The sequence below is a fragment of the Zosterops lateralis genome, assembly GCF_965231275.1.
Source record: "Zosterops lateralis genome assembly, chromosome: 12".
NCBI lineage: Eukaryota > Metazoa > Chordata > Aves > Passeriformes > Zosteropidae > Zosterops > Zosterops lateralis.
This window is the reverse complement of record NC_139772.1, coordinates 19,392,317-19,411,656: the sequence shown is the minus strand read 5'-3', so window position 1 is coordinate 19,411,656 and position 19,340 is coordinate 19,392,317. Positions and strand designations below refer to the sequence as shown.

Below are 19,340 nucleotides of genomic sequence, written 5' to 3'. Positions count from 1 at the left end.
TCTTTGTCTGTAGTTACATGTCAGTCCCAGAGGTACCAGCATTTCCACTAAAGATGGACCACTGGCCTTTAAATTCTTCTAATTCCAAATTAGAGGAAGTGTAGACCTGCTCCAGAAGTAAAATATATCACCTCTGTCCCCTTTTTCCCTCTCATTCTCTGCTTATGCTCCCCCACATCTTGTCACTGCCTTGCTGCAGAATTAGCTCCTTGTCTGTTTGAGCCTCTTCCAGGTTGTATTTGTCAGGGTCAGCCCCTGGCCTGCTTTTAGGCTTTTGATTTGCATCACCATTTATGAGATGGAGAAGAGCCCAGAATGGAAAAGAGTGGTGAAGAAAAGGCTGGGCACTACTCCAGGCTGTCCTGTTGGATTTCAGTCATTCAGTGTGAGATGGTCAGGGTGCACCTCACAGAAGCTGTGGAGGTGGGGAGGGAGCTCTGGGGGCTGTGTAGGACTGACCAGCAGCCTGGGAGAGGTCTGCCTGAGTCAATCACTGATCTGGGATGTCTCTCTCTCTCTTCTAGGACTGTGGCTTGCAGCTCAATGATGAGGAAGGCCATCGTTGTTACCCCCTAGAGGGCCACTTGCTCTGCCACAGCTGTCACATCAGGCGCCTTAATATCAAACTGCCATCACATCCACCTCCAAGCTACCCCATGCATGTCACAGAACTCTGAAAGACATTTCCATGATTAATAAGCCGTTTGAAAGAAAATGCAAAAATCTAAAAGTTACTTTTGTGTTCCTTTCAAGATGAGGTTCCAGTAATAACCATCTAAACCAACTATTTATTTTTTGATTCAGAGGTGAGGGGTCCTTTTCTGATCTTGTACATATGCATTCTTTTATCTAGACATTTTCACTGAGACACTGTCTACTTGAACAAATAATTCACCACTTAACTGTAACTGTAAATGGCAGCATTTCTAAAAACAATGGTACAAAGGGCTGTTCTGCACTCCCCACTCACTTCCTTCAGTGCAGATTTCACCCAAGTAAGGCGTGTAGAATTACTTTCCAAAAGTTAGCACCTTATCATATTGCAGCAATCATGATAAGATAAATGCTAGCATTTTAGCTAGTTTTGTTGAATTCTGGTCTTAGAGAATACTTAGATTCCAGAAGTAGGGAATAGGCAGCAAGCAGGTGTTTTAGCCAGGGCAGTTTCCAGCGAGGTTAAAGAAGGGTGTTCTGTGAAGAAGTGTCAGGCCAGCTCTCCATCCTACAGGATCCCAAAATCATCCAAAGACTAATTTTTTAGCTTGTTCAAGAAACATGGCAAGCTTTTGATGTAAAACCCACAGTACAGAGGATTGTATTCAAAAGATTGGCACATGTAGGGTCAGCAGTTGCAGCCCTCTGTAATTGCTGGCTGTGTAGCCATGGCTTCAAATTGCATCCTTATCAACTGGACCATTTGGCACTTACTAAAGAATTAATCTTTAAAACCTGTTTTTTGTTCAGTAGGGTTCTATGCAAAGGTACACTTGTCTTTGTACTGCTTGTTTTATCCAAGACTTCATTTGTTACCAACTGCTTCATGATTGTATGTTGAGACATTATTAAAAAGAGGCACAGTGGTTTGGTATGACCTTTTCAGCTTTGTGTTCTTTTCAAGATTACTTTTGATCTGATTATGGTGATTGTCTTCACTGGAAAACAAAGTGCAGTATGTCAAGAATAGTAATTTAGAAGTCAGACCACGAAAAATCAGTGTTTACAACAAGTGTTAGCTGTACATAGAATGTACACACTTTCATGTTTTGCATAAGCTTTTACAGTACCCCCAGGTCTCTGGGGAGAAATATATATCTTCCATATAGGAAGTTAGATGAATCTTTTTTTATGGTTTGTTGTCTACCATGTGCTGATGTTTTTACATGCAAATCACACATCTGTATGTCAAAAAAATTCCTCACATTCTCATGAGAATTGACCCAGCCTTCCTGAAGTTGCAATTTATCATTGCTGTCTTTAACTGTATTCAGAGTTACAATCAAATAAAATTCTTCAGCTCCAGAGGAAGTAGAAGTACCAGACCAGATTCTTGGCATGTGTAAACTGGGACATTTCCATGCCAGTTCTCAACACTTGAGGCTCTGCCCGATCCTTTCGGAAATGATCCCGTGTTAAATTCAGCATGCAGACTGATGGAATGACTTATTTGGCAACACCATTGCAGTTTAGTTTCTTATGCTCCATTGACTTTTTGAAAGCCATTTGTGGTGCTCTTGAAAAGCACAAAGAGCATCCAATGGCCACTAATTCCTAAGTGGAATAATTAACTCCCTTAACAGAACTTTTTGATAGTCTGGAATTTCCTTATGGGGAAAGGTTGGGGGGCAGGGAAACAGGAAAAATTCCTGAGAAGTATTTTTTTTCTGTTAGTAAGGAACGAAAGGGATGCTTCCTGAACTTCTGCCAGACTTCCATTGGCCTAGATTAACCTGTCCTACTGAAGGCTCCTGGGCAAAGTCATTTGGTAGTTAATATAAATCAGTTTATAATCAACGTGTTTCATGTGAGTGCCAAGATTTGAAGGAACTGCAGTGCAGTCAGTGCCCCATTTTTGCACTGTGGGCCAGGAGGCCTGGCCTGCAAACCAGAGGCCAGGAGTGCATGTGCACTTCTGCATTTGCAGACATTCCCTCTGTGTCCATAGTCAGCAGCCCAGCCTCAGGAGGAAGTAGAACTACATGTGCCAGCAAATGTTGGAGAAAGGGTAAAAAATGTCTTTAACTATGACTAGGTCAATTCTTCAGGTTATTACAAACATGGAAGGTGACAGAGCTTCAGGATAAACTTTTAGCATCAGCTAAATGGAATGCTTTTTCCATTGCAGGCAGGTGCTTTGGACCACATATAGCTTTGAGGCATTTTCACTTGCTTGTCTTTACAATATATATTAAGGGACCCAGATTAAGAAAAGGTCATTAAAATACATAGAGATGGTTTGGGTCTGTTCCTGGGAACAAATAACAGTTACTTGATGAACTGGAAAAATACTTTGCTCTCCCAGTAGAGAAACAAAACCTTCACACTGACAGTGGACTGAGCTGGAGGTGACTTACTCTGGCATTCAGCCCAGTCCTCTGCCAGCACCTTCCTGAACACTTTGCCTCCATCAGGGGCAGGTTTAAGTTCCCAATACACTTTCCAAGGGCCAGCACACTTTCAAACATGTACATACCAGAGCATTCTTTGGGTTGGGTTTTTGGTGGGGGTTTTTTTCCAAAATTATCATCCTGTAAAACTGAATAATATTTAATTTCATTTCACATGCTGATTTTTCAGTCTCTTGTAGTTCTGTGCAGTTCTGATCTGTTAAGTGTCATCATGGTAAAAATTCGGAAAGGTAATATGTCAATATAGAATAAGCAATTTGTTTAAAACGAGAAAGCAGCAGTTGTTCTAATATTTTCTATAGACAGATGCATTCCATTACTGTATTATGAAATACAGCTTTGCTTTTCCGGCATTTACTATAAAAACTGGGGCTTGAATGAGATTTGCCAGGTTTGGTTGGGTTTTTTTCATATCAAAGAGAAAAATAAAATCAAACCTAAAATAATGATGTGCTGTACTCTTTAGAGCTAGTGACAGTTTCTGCACATTTTACCTCCTGCCTGGGGAGTTATGTAAATGAGAAATCTTGTTTTAATTATTTTCTTACTGAATATCCTTGTGTTAAATCAGTTCAACACAGATGAAAACTTCCTAAGTTCATCTTATGGTGCAATTGATCTTCAGAAGCCTTTACTGTACTTTCAGAATATTTCCATAAAGTTACATCAGTAACAAAACCTGTTCTCATTTGCATCAGGGCTGCACCTTCCCCTGCAGGAAGGGAATCTCCCCAAGCCCCTCCAGCACAGGCTGCTGTGGGCGGTGCAGCGTCCCCCGTCCATGGAGGACGCATTCCAAAGAAAGGACCAAAATACTCACTTGAAAACAAAAGAATGCACTCAGAGAATTGAGCTTCCAGAGAGGGTTTGTTTGGGTTTCTTTCCTTTTCCTTTTACTTGAGTGCACGTGTGTGTATATATTTTGTAAGGTGGACCTTCAAAAGGAAAACATGGTTAGAGGAACTCTTTAAGACCAGAAATTCCAGAGTAGTAAAGTAAACCAAAGCTCTAAAGGAAACAAAAGCTGCTTTCTTGTGTTTCAAGAAAAGTTTAAAAGTTTGTGATTCATCCTGTAACTAATGCCGTAACTAGAGTATATAATTTGACTTAAATTAAGTTTTCATTTGAGAAATATTTTCATTTTCTTTAAAAGAATATAGTTTTCTTCCAAGAACTTGGACCAACTTTGATTTTTATTTTGTAGGAAATAAAGGAATTCCCAGTTTGTATATCATGTAACTAGTTTACATGCTGAAAATATACATTAGTTAACTATTTTTGTATATATATATATCCTTGTAAAACCTTTCAATGTGCTTCTGTCTCTTAGTCTTTAGAATTACTTGTGGTTTTGTGTTTCAGTGTTTGATTCCCTTGATTGTTGAAGAAAATAATTGGGAAATGTAGATTTATTTATCTAAAGAAGAAGCTACTTGCTATCATCTTAAGTTATTTAATATTAAAGTCAGAAGTTTCATTTAACCTTAGATGCTATAATCTGCTTTTTTCAATAAAGACATTTTGTAGTTATCTCTGGTTTTGTAGTCTGTTGCATGTATGTACTTTATTTTTATTTAATCTAGATGAGCACTAAAAAAATTTTCAGGAACCCTTGTATTGCCTACAGAAATGCCTAACTGATATTAATTGATTGCAGCTGCATTCATGAAAGATTTTGGTCCTCTAGTGCAAGTGTTACTAATTAAGGTCTAAAATATGCCCACAGCTAACATTCTGCAGCTGCACTTAGAAGAATTTAGTCACTCTGGCACTTTTTAATTAAGCTTTAACTAGTCTGGCTAGTTCACATGTCAGACGGTCAGTATTGAGGAACACTTCCTTTTCAAAACTCTCATTATGTTTTGGAGTGTTCTACAAGAGAAGTATTTGCCTGGACTATGAACTTAGACAGCTTGAAGCACTTGGACCTTGGTTTGGGAATTTTCTCTGTATTCTTGCTAACTCACAGTAGCCCAGGAACTGTGGCCGGAGCTCTGACAGGATCAAGGAGATGCATGTTTATCTCTTGTGCCTTTCTGAAGCTTTTTCCCACTTTCCTGTCTCCAGTTTGGTGGCACAGATGGGAGTTTGATCACACTGACCTTCCTCACCCCATGGTCCTGCAGGAGCAGCTGTGTCTGTCAAGCAGAACCTGCACTGGTGTCTTGTCTCCAGCTGGCCAAAGAGAGAGGACAACAGCCAGACCCTTCCTTGTTTCCTCATTCAGTGTCCTCCTCCTTCCATCAGGCTGGGCAGTCTGCTCTCCTGGTGAATGTTCTTCCCTCCAGTGACTGCCAGACATCAAACACTCACAAGCGGCTCTTTGAGTGTGCGGCCACCCTCCTATCAGAGGGGCCTCTGCAGCTCTGCCACCCTGGCTTGGCAAAGCCCAAATTACTTCACAGATGGAAAAGAAACTTCCTGGAGGTTTTCCCACAACAGCTATTTTAGCAAAATTTTCTTCTGCACAGTCAGAATGGAAAGAGTTACAGATGCCACAATTGTCTTAGGGACATAGTCTGCACTTTGGTGCTTTGAAACAGATGCACCATATACTTCTGCAGGGCCTTCACATACATGCTATTTTCTCACTCATTATTTTAAAAAATTCATTCAAAACGAGCAATCCATGCCCTCCTTGAAGAAACAAAAAAAAAAAAAAAAAAAAAAAAAAAAAAAAAAAAAATGGGCACAAAACCTGGCCAATTCAAAGCATTTCAACAGGGTGACACAAATGTACTTAATAAAAATCTAGGACATCTTAATGTAGCAGGAATTTACACCAACTCATAATCAGCCTGACTGAAAGGAACCGAGTACTTAAAAATCTTAACTGTTCCATGTGGGCCTCCGTGCAGAAAGCACATCCTGGAAAAATGAACATTCATTCATGGCAGGATGGGCATGAGTCAGGCCTCAGCTCCCAGGGGGACACCACCAAAGGCTGCACTGTGCTGGGTCCCTGGCATGGCAGCCAGGCCACAGCCCGTGTGTTCTCACACTGTTGAATCCCATGGCTGCTAAACCTGGCGTGCAGATGATTTGGGAGGGCTTGGCCAGCCTTGCTCTTCCACCTTCCCAGCTGTCCTCAGGGCTGTGCCGCTCACCTTGCAGCTGCTGCATGGAACCAGGATTCCGCCAGGTCATCCCCAGCCTGGGCCGGAGACGTTTGGTGAGCTATGGCAGCTGTCAGGTGTGGCAGCTGTAGCTGCTCTTTAGCTGCATAGGTAATTTCCCTTAACAGACACCAACTGGACCAGCCCCATTCCTTAGAGGTAAACAAGGCTCCAGGTACAAAAGTGATTGGACAATTCAAATGCAAACAAGGGGAGCCCAGCCAATCCCTGTGAATCATGGATGGACACATGTCAGGTGAGCTGGGCAGGACTAAGGTCACAGCCAATCACATTTGTAATGCAGGAAAGGTGCCGTCCCTATTTGGGGCTGCCCCTCAATGGACATTGGCTGTTGCTGCGTGACCTCAGTGTTTGCTTGTCCCGTTCCTGTCTCCATCAACAGTGACAATTAGGAATACATGAACTAGGCTGGTGAGGCTGTCTTCAGTCCCCACAGTCCATAGAATAAACGAGGCTGGACAGGATTTCATTTGATGCAACACCTCACCATCAACACACACAAGCACACGCAAGGCAAAATATGTGTGTGTACGTAAATCATAGAATTGTTTAGGTTGGCAAAGACCTCTAAGATCTTTGAGTCCAACCATTAACCCAACACAGCTAAGGCCACTACTAACCCATGTCCCTGAATGCCACATCCACACATCTTTTATATCTGTCCCGGGGTGGTTATGCCAGTGCTTGACAACCTGTTCTGTGAAGACATTTTCCCTATTATTCTACCTAAAACCTCATTTGGACAACTTGAGGCCATTTCCTCTTGTTCTGTCCCTGTTCCCTGGGAGCAGAGCCCGACCCCCCTGGCTGTCCCTTCCTGTCAGGGAGTTGAGCAGAGCCAGAAGGGCCCCCCTGAGCCTCCTTTTCTCCAGGCTGAGCCCTTTCCCAGCTCCCTCAGCCTCTTCTGGGGCTCCAGCCCTTCGCCAGCTCCATTCCCTACCCTGGACACCCTCCAGCCCCTCCTGGTCTTTCCTGTAGTGATGGGCCCATAGCTGAACACAACACTTAGGGTGTGGCCTCAGCAGTGCCAAGTACAGGGTGACAATCACTGCCCTGGTCCTGATGCACACCTGGGTGCTCCTAGGCTCATGTTTAGCCACTGCCCCCAGTCCCCCCAGGGCCTTAGGCTCTGTGCAGATTTCCAGTCCCACTGCCCCAGCCTGTTGCTCTGCAAGGGGGTGGTTGTGACCCAAGGACAGGACCCAGCATTTTACCTTGTTGACCTTCACACTGATGGTCTCAGCCCATCCATCCAACCTGTCCTGATCCATCCCACAGCAGAGCTACTCTCCAGTAGGTCAACACTTCCATCCAACCTGGTGTCACCGTTGGATTTAGCTGAATTGGCTAATACTATGATTCCAGTTGGTGCAACAGGCCTCATGCTTGGGGCAAATTGCAGATAAGGAAATTTGAAGGAGGAATTACTAAGCAAGGTCTGGAAATAGTGAGCAAGAGCTACTGGACATGGAGCAGGAGACATCAGTCTTCACTGAGTGTCTAAGCTAGACATGAAAATGTCACCCTCTAAACAGAAGGCATTGGTTTCTGGAAGAAATTGCAGGTTGCAGGTTGCTCCTCGGTCACCACTACTGGGTTCATCCACAGATGATTTATGTATTTTAAGTGCTATGGGGTTCACCATAACTTCTGATAAAACTCCAGAAGACAAAAAAGTATTTTCTTCCTGTTCAAAATTCGTTTGAGATCCTATCATAGTGCTCAATACAATTTCCACCATTTCTTAACACTTTGAGACAACAAACCCAAGTTCACATGTTGTTTAAGAACACGTATTAAGAACTAGCTCATGCCTGAGGTACCTGCACTGTCCCTGTGCTGTTGGTTTCTGTCCCATCTGAAGACAATACACAACATGAGAGAGCATAAATCACTGTGCTCACACTAAGAGCATAGGAGAAGGACAAACAGAAAACTGTACAAAAAGTAAGAAACCACGAGGAGGTCTCGTTTGCCAGAAGTGGTAAAGTATCTACCCAGCCACACATTTAAGAACAAATTCTTAAAAGTTTCCATCACAGCTGAAAAAAGCAATCATCAAACCCCCTCATTTGTATGTATGTCAGGGAAGCCATTGCCTTGAAGAACAAGGTCTGCTTTGGTTAGTCACGGTAATTCAAGCAGTTAAGTGGACTATCCAAAAAAAAAAAATGTGTTCATTAAAAATTTGGAACATTTAAACTATTGCAAGAATGTCAAAGCCAACTGATCAGTTAATTACTGGCTGCTCTGGTGAGACAAATGAAAGCCAGAGACACCCTCAGTGTGTCCTGCACAGGAAGGGCACAGTGACACTCACAGTTCCCAAACAGTGTCAGCAGGCCTGGCACTGCTGACCCTGGCACTGTACTGGGTCCTGCTGACTGGGAGTTCTCAAAGACTTTGGGACAGCAGAGGAAATCACCGTGTCAAGCTGTGTCTTTTACCATCTCAGGCCTGCAGCTGAAAATTTTGTGAGTCAAATGCAACAAGCATATCAGAGGGAAATAAAGCAGTGATAAATTCTGCTCTCTGAGGGTCAGGTATTGTGGGGCTCTGGTCTCACCTCGGTGTCTTGACCTGAAGTTTTCAAAGCTCACACACTATGGATGGATACACAACAGAGTAGGGCAGAAAATTAAAATGGCCTGTGTGGCAGGGTGCAGTGCCAAGGAGAGAATAACAAGAGTTATCTGCAGTACCTGCAAGCCACATGTTTAACTGCACTTACCTCTATCAGTGGATGTGGCTCCCAAAAATTTTTTTCACAGAGCTTCTTTGGTGAGGCAAAAAAAGGGGCTGGTGTCCTGCATCAGGCATTGCTGCCTGTCTCCCAAAAGGATGGTGATGACACTCCTCCACACATGGCTGTGCCTGGGCGTACCTAGGAGTTCATCCTTTTTCTCACTTCTTCCTATGTCATAAAAAGAATAGGGGAAAAAAGCTTTCTGCACCATTTACTTTCTGTTCCTTATTGGGGCATTTCCCAGCAAGGGAGAAGAGGAAGCTAGCTGGGCATAAGGCAGGGGCTCTTGGCACAGTGTCACTGTCATATGTGAATCATTTTGTAAAAATGGCAAGTCTTGGTCCAACAAACATTATGGTCACTTTAGACACATTCTACTGCTTCTAGTGATGTCTTATCTTGTGGAATAATTGATTTGCTACCTACGTTCCTCACCCATAAAAGCTGCAGCTGCAGTTTATTTGGTTCGTTCTTTCATCACCCCAATATACTGCAGTTAATGGTAAAAGTTACAGACATGCAACTGTATTTAGATCTGTCTTTACTTTGCTATAAATTCTATTTCATTCTCTATTTTAAAAAAAGAAAACTATCTCTAACTCTTTTTTAATTACTTACTCTCCTTGCAATGAGCTGCTATCTGCTCACCTACCCACAGCACATTTTCAAATCTCTAGATAAAAACTTATTTTTTGAAGCCAGAAAACCCTATTTTTAAAATTAATAAATGTACTACCAGTTAATGTATAACTGGCCAATCATTTTTCAGAAGCCTCATCAGAATGGAGAAAAATTAATAAAAAAGTCTGTATGGAAGGGTCCATGAATGCCCCTGAAAATGAGCAGAAGTCCTTAAAGAATGTGCAATTCAAACAGATTCAGAAAAGAAGGAAGATGGAGCAAGACAAAGTTTTCTTTTAATGTTTCTTGGATAAGGCCTTGAGCAACCTGATGTAGTGGGAGGTGTCCCTGCACATGGCAGAGGGGGGTTGGGACTTGTTGACCTTTAAGGTCTATTCCAACCCCTAGTATGCTGTGATTCTCATTTTATTCTGCAACATACAGAAGAAAACCTGCTAAACCAATGGCTCTGGCAGCCACTAGTCAATGTTTTGATAAAGCATGATTGATTTCAGGGTAGAATTGCGCTGATTTTTTTTTCCTGCATTAATCACAATATCTTCAGAGGTGAAATATTTTCCCTTGCTAATGAGCCAAAAGATACTGTGAAGTTAGGCAGCTACTGCACTGCAGTCAGTAATTTCCATATCACCTTTCCCAAAAGTTTATGGCTTTATTGGCACTCATGTCCAAGGATATCCTGCAGCAGGAATTTGCTTGCAGGCTTAGCAGGCACAGTCAGGGAGGACAAAGGAGGAGGTACCAAAGGCTGCTGTTTTCCTTGAGCTGGATCTTCAATTGCAGCCTTGTGTCTGAACGTGCAGCCCCAAAGAGAGCAGCACTCTGTGGAGAGGTTTCTGCAGAGACTCGGCACTGCTCCTGTGTGAAACATGAGAGAGGAGGTGAGCCTGGACAGGTGTGATGTGCCAGCTGCCCCTGTTTGTGAAGAGCAGCAAAGCTCTCTTGATGTGGTGCATGAGCAGTCTCTGCATGCTGTGTCCAAAATCTCAGCCGTTTACTATCACTGCATGTTGTCCTTGGTATCTGCTCCTGAAGAGGGCAAAGGTTTTGTTTTGCTTACAGCACCTCCCACCTCAAAAAAGCCCCAATCCCATATATATGAACTTGCTGCAAATACTGTACTCAATATATACAAGTAAAAAATCAACATTTAGAGGTGTAAGTGGGCTGAAGGATTGTTGCATGCAAAGTTCTCCTTTTAGAGGGAAACTGGTCACGTCAGGTTCACTGACAAAGGGTTACATGTTTCCCAATATTACTCATTAGGGGCAGATGATAGCACCACTTACATACACATAAGCACATTTCCTCTCACTGTGTGATAGTAGTTACTCCTCACTCCCTCATATACCAAATATCCTGTATTACCAGGAGGAAATTCTCCCTGTGTGAGTTGCAGATCCACACCCAAGGACAGGCAGCAGAGGCAGTGCCCACTGTGGCCATGGCAGGGCATAGCCTGGGGCCAGGCCATGGCCACAGATGGGGACCAGACTGCGGTGCTGCTTTGGGGGTGGCTCCTGGATGCTGCCCCACAGCCTCTCCCAGCAAAGCACAAGTCTGTGAGCACAGCAAGATGAACCTGCCTGGAGTTTGCTGTGCCTGGGTCTCAGGAGGAAGGAAAAAGCTGCAGCATGTAGAACTAAAGTAAAGGTGGACAAAAAGTGGGAGAGCCAGAGGTGACCCAGCCAGGGGCTGGGTTGAAGAGCAGTTGGTCATGGCTCAGCCTCCTGCATGGTGCTAAGTGCATCAACTTTGAGGGACATGGGAATGTCACCAGAGGACCTTTTCCAGCAGAAATTCCAAAGTTATTTCCAAAGCAGATACCCTTGAGGAGTGTCCTCTGTCCTCCCCAGTGCTCCCTGGTGTGTCCAGCAGAGCCAGCTACCAAAGTGAGCATTAGACAAGCAAGAACAGCACCTCCAGCTCCTCTCCTCCTCTGCCAAAAAGGCTGGAAGCTGAGGGCCAGCATAAGCACTCATCGAGCCCCCCATGCTGTGTAAAGAACCCCCAGAGCTCTGCTGTGTTCCTGGCTGAGGAGATCAGTAATGGTTATCTGTGACACCCTGAGAAGACCCTCCTGCTGTGCCTGCTGCTGCGAACTGCAGTGAACTCCAAGTCCCACCGCAGCAAGGCCAGGTTTAACTGTGTAGCCATCTTATTTTTTTTTCTCAGCATTTTTTGATAGTAGAAGAGTAGATGATTCTGGAAGTCACTAAAAATAAGTTTGTTTGGGTTTTTAAGCCTGATTCAAACATATTTGTATCGTCTTTCAAGATAGCACCTCCCCCTTGCGCCCGCTTGACAACAGATTTGTCAGTCATTAAGAATGCTCTGTATGCACAGAAATATCTCGGGTTACTTTTCCCATAATCAAAAGAAAACAAATCCCAGAGCAGCCCTGGCAGGCCACTTCCGGCCAGCACTGCTGCCCCCCCCCCCGAGACACATCAGGCTCAGCTGCTGCCTTCAGAGGGCAAACAAGGGAGTTTGCTTCCAACAAAAATTAGACACTGAAAAAAACTGACCTACCCCCCACCCCCCTCGCCAAAAAATACCAAAAAACCAAAAACACCCAAAGCACCAGGCTCTAGCCCAGCTACTTCACCATTAAGGATATTCCAAGACCTCAGTTAGATGTATATGAGGGCTTGGGCTGGATAAGGCAACACAGAGGTTCTGTCCTTGCTCTGCTCCGCTGGCTGGTGCTCCCTGGCCGGAGCTGAGAGCTCCTGGCTCCTCGTGAGCTGCCGGTACCCTGCGAGCTCCTGTCAGCTCCCTGTGAGCACCCAGCACCCTGTGAGTTCCCTGTGTGCTCCTGGCACCCTGTAAGCACCCAGCACCCTGTGGGCTCCCTGTCAGTTCCCGGCTCCCTGTGAGCAGTACTAGCCTGGCTCAGCTTCCAGGGTGCCCTCTCCCACTGCCTGCTGGTGCTCACGGGCTTGCTCCTAAAAGGCCCTTCCTGATTATAGAGGATTGGCATTTGGAAGGAGCTGCAAAGCTTTTTACCTCATTATCCTCCTTTAAATCCCTCCCTAATACCTTCATCTGCTGTTATGGTTAAATGAATTTTGTCAATTAGAGATGGTAACATGCTATGGCCACAATTGTATCTATCTATCCTGCTTAAATTTGGACAGTAAGTGTCTGAGGGGAAAAAACCCTGGTTTTAATTACAAGGAAGACAGTCTTGCAATTCTACAAGTTTACAAGTAACCACCAGCAAATCTTTCAGTATTGCCAAAATCTTGGCCTAATGCAATAGCAGTTCTGCTATAGGAAGAATTTTTATATGTAGCACTGAAAGCTGTCCTTATTAAAATGGAAAATATAAAGTGAAAAAAAAATCTATCACAGCCAACCTTAGCAGTACCATTCCTGCAGTGGGTTTACACTGCTAGATGTAAATTAAAGAGATTCCATAAGCAGTTTGCAATAATTTACTCAATTAGCCTTTTGCTTTCCCTGTCTATTTTATGTAACATTGGTGAGAAAATTGCTGGCTGCTATCTAGAATTGTTGACGAAAGCTTCAAGAATGCTTTGCATTCTTGTGATGGGGACCTTAGCAAAGACCACTGTCGGCACTCTTGGGTCTACAAGGTCAGATGAGTCACTGCAGCGTCTCCTTTTCACGTCTGATCAACTGTGCAAAATCCTGGGGACAAATACTCCTGCACATTACTCTTATGTCCTGGGGATCTTCATTCAAAACCATTCAGAGAAAACAAGCATGAAACAAGGCTGCGAAGTGACATCATTTAAGAATTTCAGCAGAGTTACAAAAAACATCTGGGGGCCTAAACCAACCTTTTGCTACCCACATACAGTACCCAGCACAATGGAGACCTCGTGTTATTGTGCCCCAAGACTTAGTGACTTAATAAACAATTTCAGCAGACCTGCTAATTCATTAGATGTCTCACTTTACACATTTACAGCAGCTTTGAGCATCCCAAGATCCTTAATCCTCATCTAGGCCTCTTTCCTTAAAAATATGTATCATCACACTGGATGTGCTACTGTGGAAAATAAATGTTCTGTATCATCATGTTTTTTGGTGTGGAGTTCCACAAATTTCATCCCACAGAGCTCTGGAAAAGAGGAAAATTATAGTAGCTTCAATCACAACAAAATATTCAGAAGGTGAAGCTCAAACACATAAAGGATTCCAGTTGTGAAAGGTTTTTCACTGCAGTTCTCTGAGAAGAAACAACCAGAGGCACCACTGAGCATTGTCAAACCCTTGCTGCATCAGCCTTTATGTATGTAGGATTCCACAAACCCCTACACTGGGATTTTATATTCATGTTTGAGCCAAAACTTAGTTCTTCCTCTTTGCTAATGAGAGGGGAAGGGCATGGGCAGGGAAATGTACAGAGACTAGAGCATGGCAGAGAAAAGAGCAAGGAGAGAAGACAGTGCCCAAGGAAAACAACTGCCTGTCTTTCATTTGGAGACAAATTGCTTCTCAGGGTTGGGTTTCATGAAAACGGCAGCCAAGCATGGCTCCTGGGGGAATGTGTTGGCCTTGGCAAGGCCACTCAGCCTGGGGGGAGAGCCAGGTTTTGGGACAATTTAATCCTCTCAAAGCTCTTGGTCCATGAGCAAAGCTTGGTTCAATTCCCCACCCCTCAGGACACTTGAGGATCACCAGAAGTCAGGGACAGACCCACTGCCCTGTGTCCCCTGGTAGAGTGGACACCCCCCTCCTGACCATCCTCATGTACCATGGGGAGCCCCATGTGGCCTCCAAGTAGCAGGAGCATTTGGAGAGGTCTGGACCAGATATTACACATGCAGACTCTTCCTTTAATGTTCATATCCAGACCTCTAAGCAAAAAGCAGCAACGCCACATAACTGCAGCAATCACAACCCAGTCACCGGCATCACTTTGTAGTGGACTGCATGGCTACCTCAGCTCATACGGATAAAAGTGTCTGCAGACAGTCACAAGCTCATACAATTAAAATTCCTTCATTCTTTGATTTCTTAACTTTCAAAAAGATGATACTGAAGTAGAAGTGTGAAAACACAGAAGCTTTCCATTTGAGGATGGCCCTCTTCCCAACTTTTAAAATACTTGTGTACAGGACAGTGCAGAATGCCATACAGTCACCTAGTGCTGGAAAAAATTCACTTCCCCATATCTGGGACTGTCCTCTGCAGTCCCTCAAGTGCAGTTGAGACCAAGTGTCCGGCAAGGAGGAATGAAAGCCAAGTCTCTGCAAAAGTCATGATTGCACTTCCAGTTATGGACTGCAGCAAGTCTGAGAACAACACAGCCGACAAACTGCACACAGGAAACACGCTTTTATCCCAATAAAGACAAGGAAAGATATCCCACAAATGCCATGACTGGCTTCTGTTATCTGTGGCACATCTCCTCAGCACTCTGGGTTCAGCTGAGTAACAAGCAGATCTGCCTGTTTTCAAGGGTACCCAAGATGCCCACCCCTCTGCTGGCCCTCCCAACTCTGTCTCACCAAACATGTTGCTCTCTTCCTAACAGGGAACTACCAAGGTTTTCTTCAGTCAAAACCATCTAATTTCACAGCAATTCCTTGCCATGATACGACTGAGACTTCCTGTCCTCATATCTAATCATGGCTATAAAATGAAAGCCCAGCATGCTCCTTTCAAGTCACTTGCTCCTACATTCACCTGCTCCTGTGGGGTGGCATAGGCAGTCATGTGGAGCTGTGCTGTGGAACAGATCAGGGAACCAGTCTGGGTTAAAACTCTTTCAGCAAAGAGAAAAAGAAAGACAGGAAAAAAGGGTTTGCATTCAGCCAGATCCATTACCTGGGTCCTGTTCACCACACGTGGAAACAGACGCTGGTGCCAGCAGGAGACTGGAGCAGCACTGGCACCTGATACATTCAACAAACTGCAGTCCCAGTCATCATCTCTGCCCCACCACGGCCAGAAACAGCCAGCAGGAATCTGGAATATGCCCTGAGATGCCTCCACTAGGGCATAACCCTGATCAGGTTAGCTAGTTAAACCTTTCTTTGAAGCCTGTGTTTTTGCATAGCTTCTAGACTAGTTGCCTGGAAGATGGCAGAGCTAACCCCACTCTGGATGCATGCCATTTGAATGATGGTTGGGAATATCCTACTTTACTGGGGGCTTTCCCCTTAGAATTTGAAAATATTCTGCCATGCAGCTAACTAACCAGGTCTTAGAGGGATATGGTTTCTTGTTCTCTTGCTTATAAGGGAAACTTGAAACAAAATTATACTGGCCTCGTACTAAAGGTCAGCGTTGTGGGGAAAGATGACTTGTTCGGAATTCAGTCAGGAAGTTTAACACAAATAATCCAGCTTGAAGTTCTGTGAGAACAAGTCCCAGCCAACCAAAAAAAAAAAAAAAAAAAAAAAAAAAAAAAAAAAAAAAAAAAAAAGGAGTGCTGATGATAGAACTAATTTAAGTATTAAATCTTTTTCCAAGCATTTTTTCCACTGATAAACCCAAAGACTTTTAAAGCTGCCATGTGAAAAATTATTTAGCTAGGTGTGAAAGAGATATGTATTGTTACCTTCCCAGATAGAGCCAGGCTTTTATCAGGAGATTTGCACAGGAATGAGCAGGAACAAGAATGAGAAGGAACAAAGTGTTTTGTTATGCATTACTGTGGAGATAGATTGCACTGTGCAGAGTGTCACAAATATTTGTGGTAAAGCTTTAGGCTTCCTCAAACTATTTTAACAAAATGTTCATGCCATGAAAAAGGGAGAAGAGCTAGTAAAACCCAACAGTTATTTGCAAATAACTACTTCTTTGTTAGTAAAGAAATGCCTTGCATTTGTACAGATGCCTTCTGTATCTGTAAATCTACATTAGCCTCTCTAAGGCTACATCATAAATTACATTTGGAACTGTTCAGGACTTACCTTAAAGTCTTTCTGGGCTTTCTCTAATCTAATCCCACTAGAAACAGGTGTTTAAAAACAGGTATTAGGATTAGTAAAAAATAGTAGATGCTTTACCTTCAAGTTACTACCAACCTTGAAATGATACCTTCAAAAAGAATTAGAAAGCATTTATGTTTTAGGGAATACATTTGTGTTTGTATTTAATGTAAATACTTATGCCCATGTGTTTTTTTAATAAAGTCCATAAGGATGCAGTAGGTTAGAAGATCCCTCCCAGAACTGCAGAAAACAGAACATGAGTAGTTGGTTCCTCACAGATCTATACCTCCCTCTGTAGGTCTGACTGAAACCAAAGGGGCTATAAAGCATCTGCATCAAAAATCTAAATCCAGACTCCCTCAGTCTGGTTTTGTTGGGTTTTTTTTTTTGGCTGACCAAAAGCTTTTACCAAGAAATGAGCCTTTTGATGCTCTCTGCCATTTCAAAGCATTCAGTTCCACCAGTAAGTGGCTGCTCACATCAAGCTCGTTGTGCCAGGGACTGGAGAAACATTAAAAGCAAAGGAGCTGCAGTCTTCCTGTGACAATCGCATCACCCAGTGAGCGTCAGGAGCGCCTCAGTCAGGGGCAAAACTGTCCTGCAGGCAGGAACGACAGGAACAAACCAAGAAGTCTATCTTGTTCTTAAAAGAACTTCCGTTCATTTCCAGAGCTGCTGAGCTGGAGCATTAATCAGTTCACTTTGAAAGTACACTAGGAAGCTTTAAATTAACTTTCTATACCTGATTCTAAGGGGACACCAGACAATTTATCAAATCCTATTAATAAAATAGCTTTCATGTTTTATAGACAAACACTTGGATGCTTTTGCAGTTAAGAATTACTGTGACCCACATTTGACCAGCAAATATGGACTTGATGAAGATGAATTAGCACAATTCACACTCCAGACTTTCCAAAGATGTCCCTGCTGTGTCACCTGCACGCCCAGTCCCACCCCTTGCGATGCCGCACGATCATGACTCGCTGCTGCCCTCTTTATTCCAGCAGCGGCTCCAGTGCCGGATAAATACAGCAGCGCCAGGAATCTTTCTCCCACTCGGTGACTCAATCTCCTCTACTTGGCTGTTTGTTCTCTCGTCTCAGCAAGAATAACTCGGAGAGAGTTACACTTCACTCGGAAGAAAACCCCACATGCCTGTGGTCCGGGTTGGGGAAAACACAACAGAAAGCAGAACTGACCCACCGAGTGCTCCCTCACAAGCAACACGAGCTTTTGCCACCCAAGGTGTTGTAATCAGACCCCAACACGTGGCTGTTCCCTTTCAGCTCTAACGAAGCATCAGCAAATGGATAACATATCTGCAGCCTCTCCCTTTTCCCCTGTCTCTGGAAGACAGGTGCGACCTCAAGAAAGGTTCACAAAATGGATTTCGATGTGACAGATTTGTAAATTCACAGGCAGCTATCTGGAAAAGCTTGCTGCTGCCAAAAATGTGCTCTTTGGAACACCCCTGGATGTCTTCTGTGTTTACAGTAATGGCTTCACTTCGTTCAAGCTCCTCAAGAGAAAGGATCAGAAGGACGTCAAAGACATATTAGATCTTAGGGTGTTTAAATGGAAGCGTCAGCACCAGTGCTCTTGCTCCAGCTGGTTAGCAGGGAGTGAGACACCTGCAAGTGCTCTCCCAGAGCAATTGTGGCGTTTTCTAATGCATGTGGAACACTTATTTCAATGGGAATCCACTCGCAAATCCCCCCAAATCTCAATTCCCTAGATGAGGTTATATAATAATGCATAACCACAACAAATCCAGCTCGGCCTTGAGTGGGAGAAATGTTTTTAAAAAATGACTTTTGGAAGGTTAGTTTTTCTGTACCATATAAAAATATGAATTTAATCCATGGTCACTTTATTTTTTGTTGACTTGCTTGAGACTTTTTTTTTCAGCTTGTCTTGTTTCTCAAACCAGCAAAAATGAAAAAATTCCCTGAAGTGTCATTTTTAATACTGAACATTAAAGGCTAATGTTCCTTTTGGCCAAACCCACAAAAGTTCCTTCAACTCTGCTCTTCACTTGTAATTAAGAGTCGGACAGTCTATTAGTTATTCTGTTTCGTGATTAAGTCTACAATGTACTGAAAAATAAGAAACAGCAATGCTAACCCAAAGAATAAAATTCCTCTCAAATCTTCATTTATATATGTCATTCCAGCAAAGCCCTTTGGCATGACTGTAGCACAGCAGCAACTCCCCTTTTATGCCCTGTTTTTCCAACAGACCTGTTAAACTTCAGGAAAATTTACTAATGAGAAAGCCTGTATGTTTTCTTGCTCTTTTTCTATGAAACAGAGAATTAAGTTTTCAAAGATGTCTTAAATGACATCTTATTGCTGAAAGACAGTGACAAGTCAAGACAGCAGAATATTTTGGGTTTCCCCCAGAACCCTCTTTCTCCAACAAAGGATATCAAGTAGAGTCCTAAAGTATCAGCTTAACTTTAAGAATCATGCCATAATCAGGCAGAACAATCACCATTTCCAAGCACCAAGCCCTGACAGTCATCTCCTGAGCAGCAGAGAGCTTGCAGGGGGGATGATGTTCAGGAGTTTGGAGTTTGCCATTTATAACTCACCACATCTGAAACAGCTCCCCAGCAGAGCACAGCGTGGTGTGAAACAAGCAGAGTTAATGCCTTATTAAGGATTCCCTTTGTATTTGTCAAACTCTCCTTCTCCCCTAGAGGAAGGTGAGGCTCCCTACAGGACCAGCAGCTCTGTGCAGCACCATCCCTCCCGTGCTCCTGCTTCCA

At 43.5% G+C, this 19,340-nt stretch overlaps 1 protein-coding gene across 1 annotated transcript in view; it reads left to right on the top strand.

Annotated features, from left to right (window-relative positions):
• Positions 1-4,635, top strand: part of WTIP (WT1 interacting protein) — an 84,018-nt gene extending 79,383 nt beyond the window's left edge. The window contains exon 8 of the mRNA XM_083870497.1: positions 525-4,635. Coding sequence (XP_083726623.1) covers positions 525-677 — 153 coding nt within the window. The 3' untranslated portion in view covers positions 678-4,635. The remainder of the gene's footprint in view (positions 1-524) is intronic.
• Positions 4,636-19,340: the final 14,705 nt, after the last annotated feature.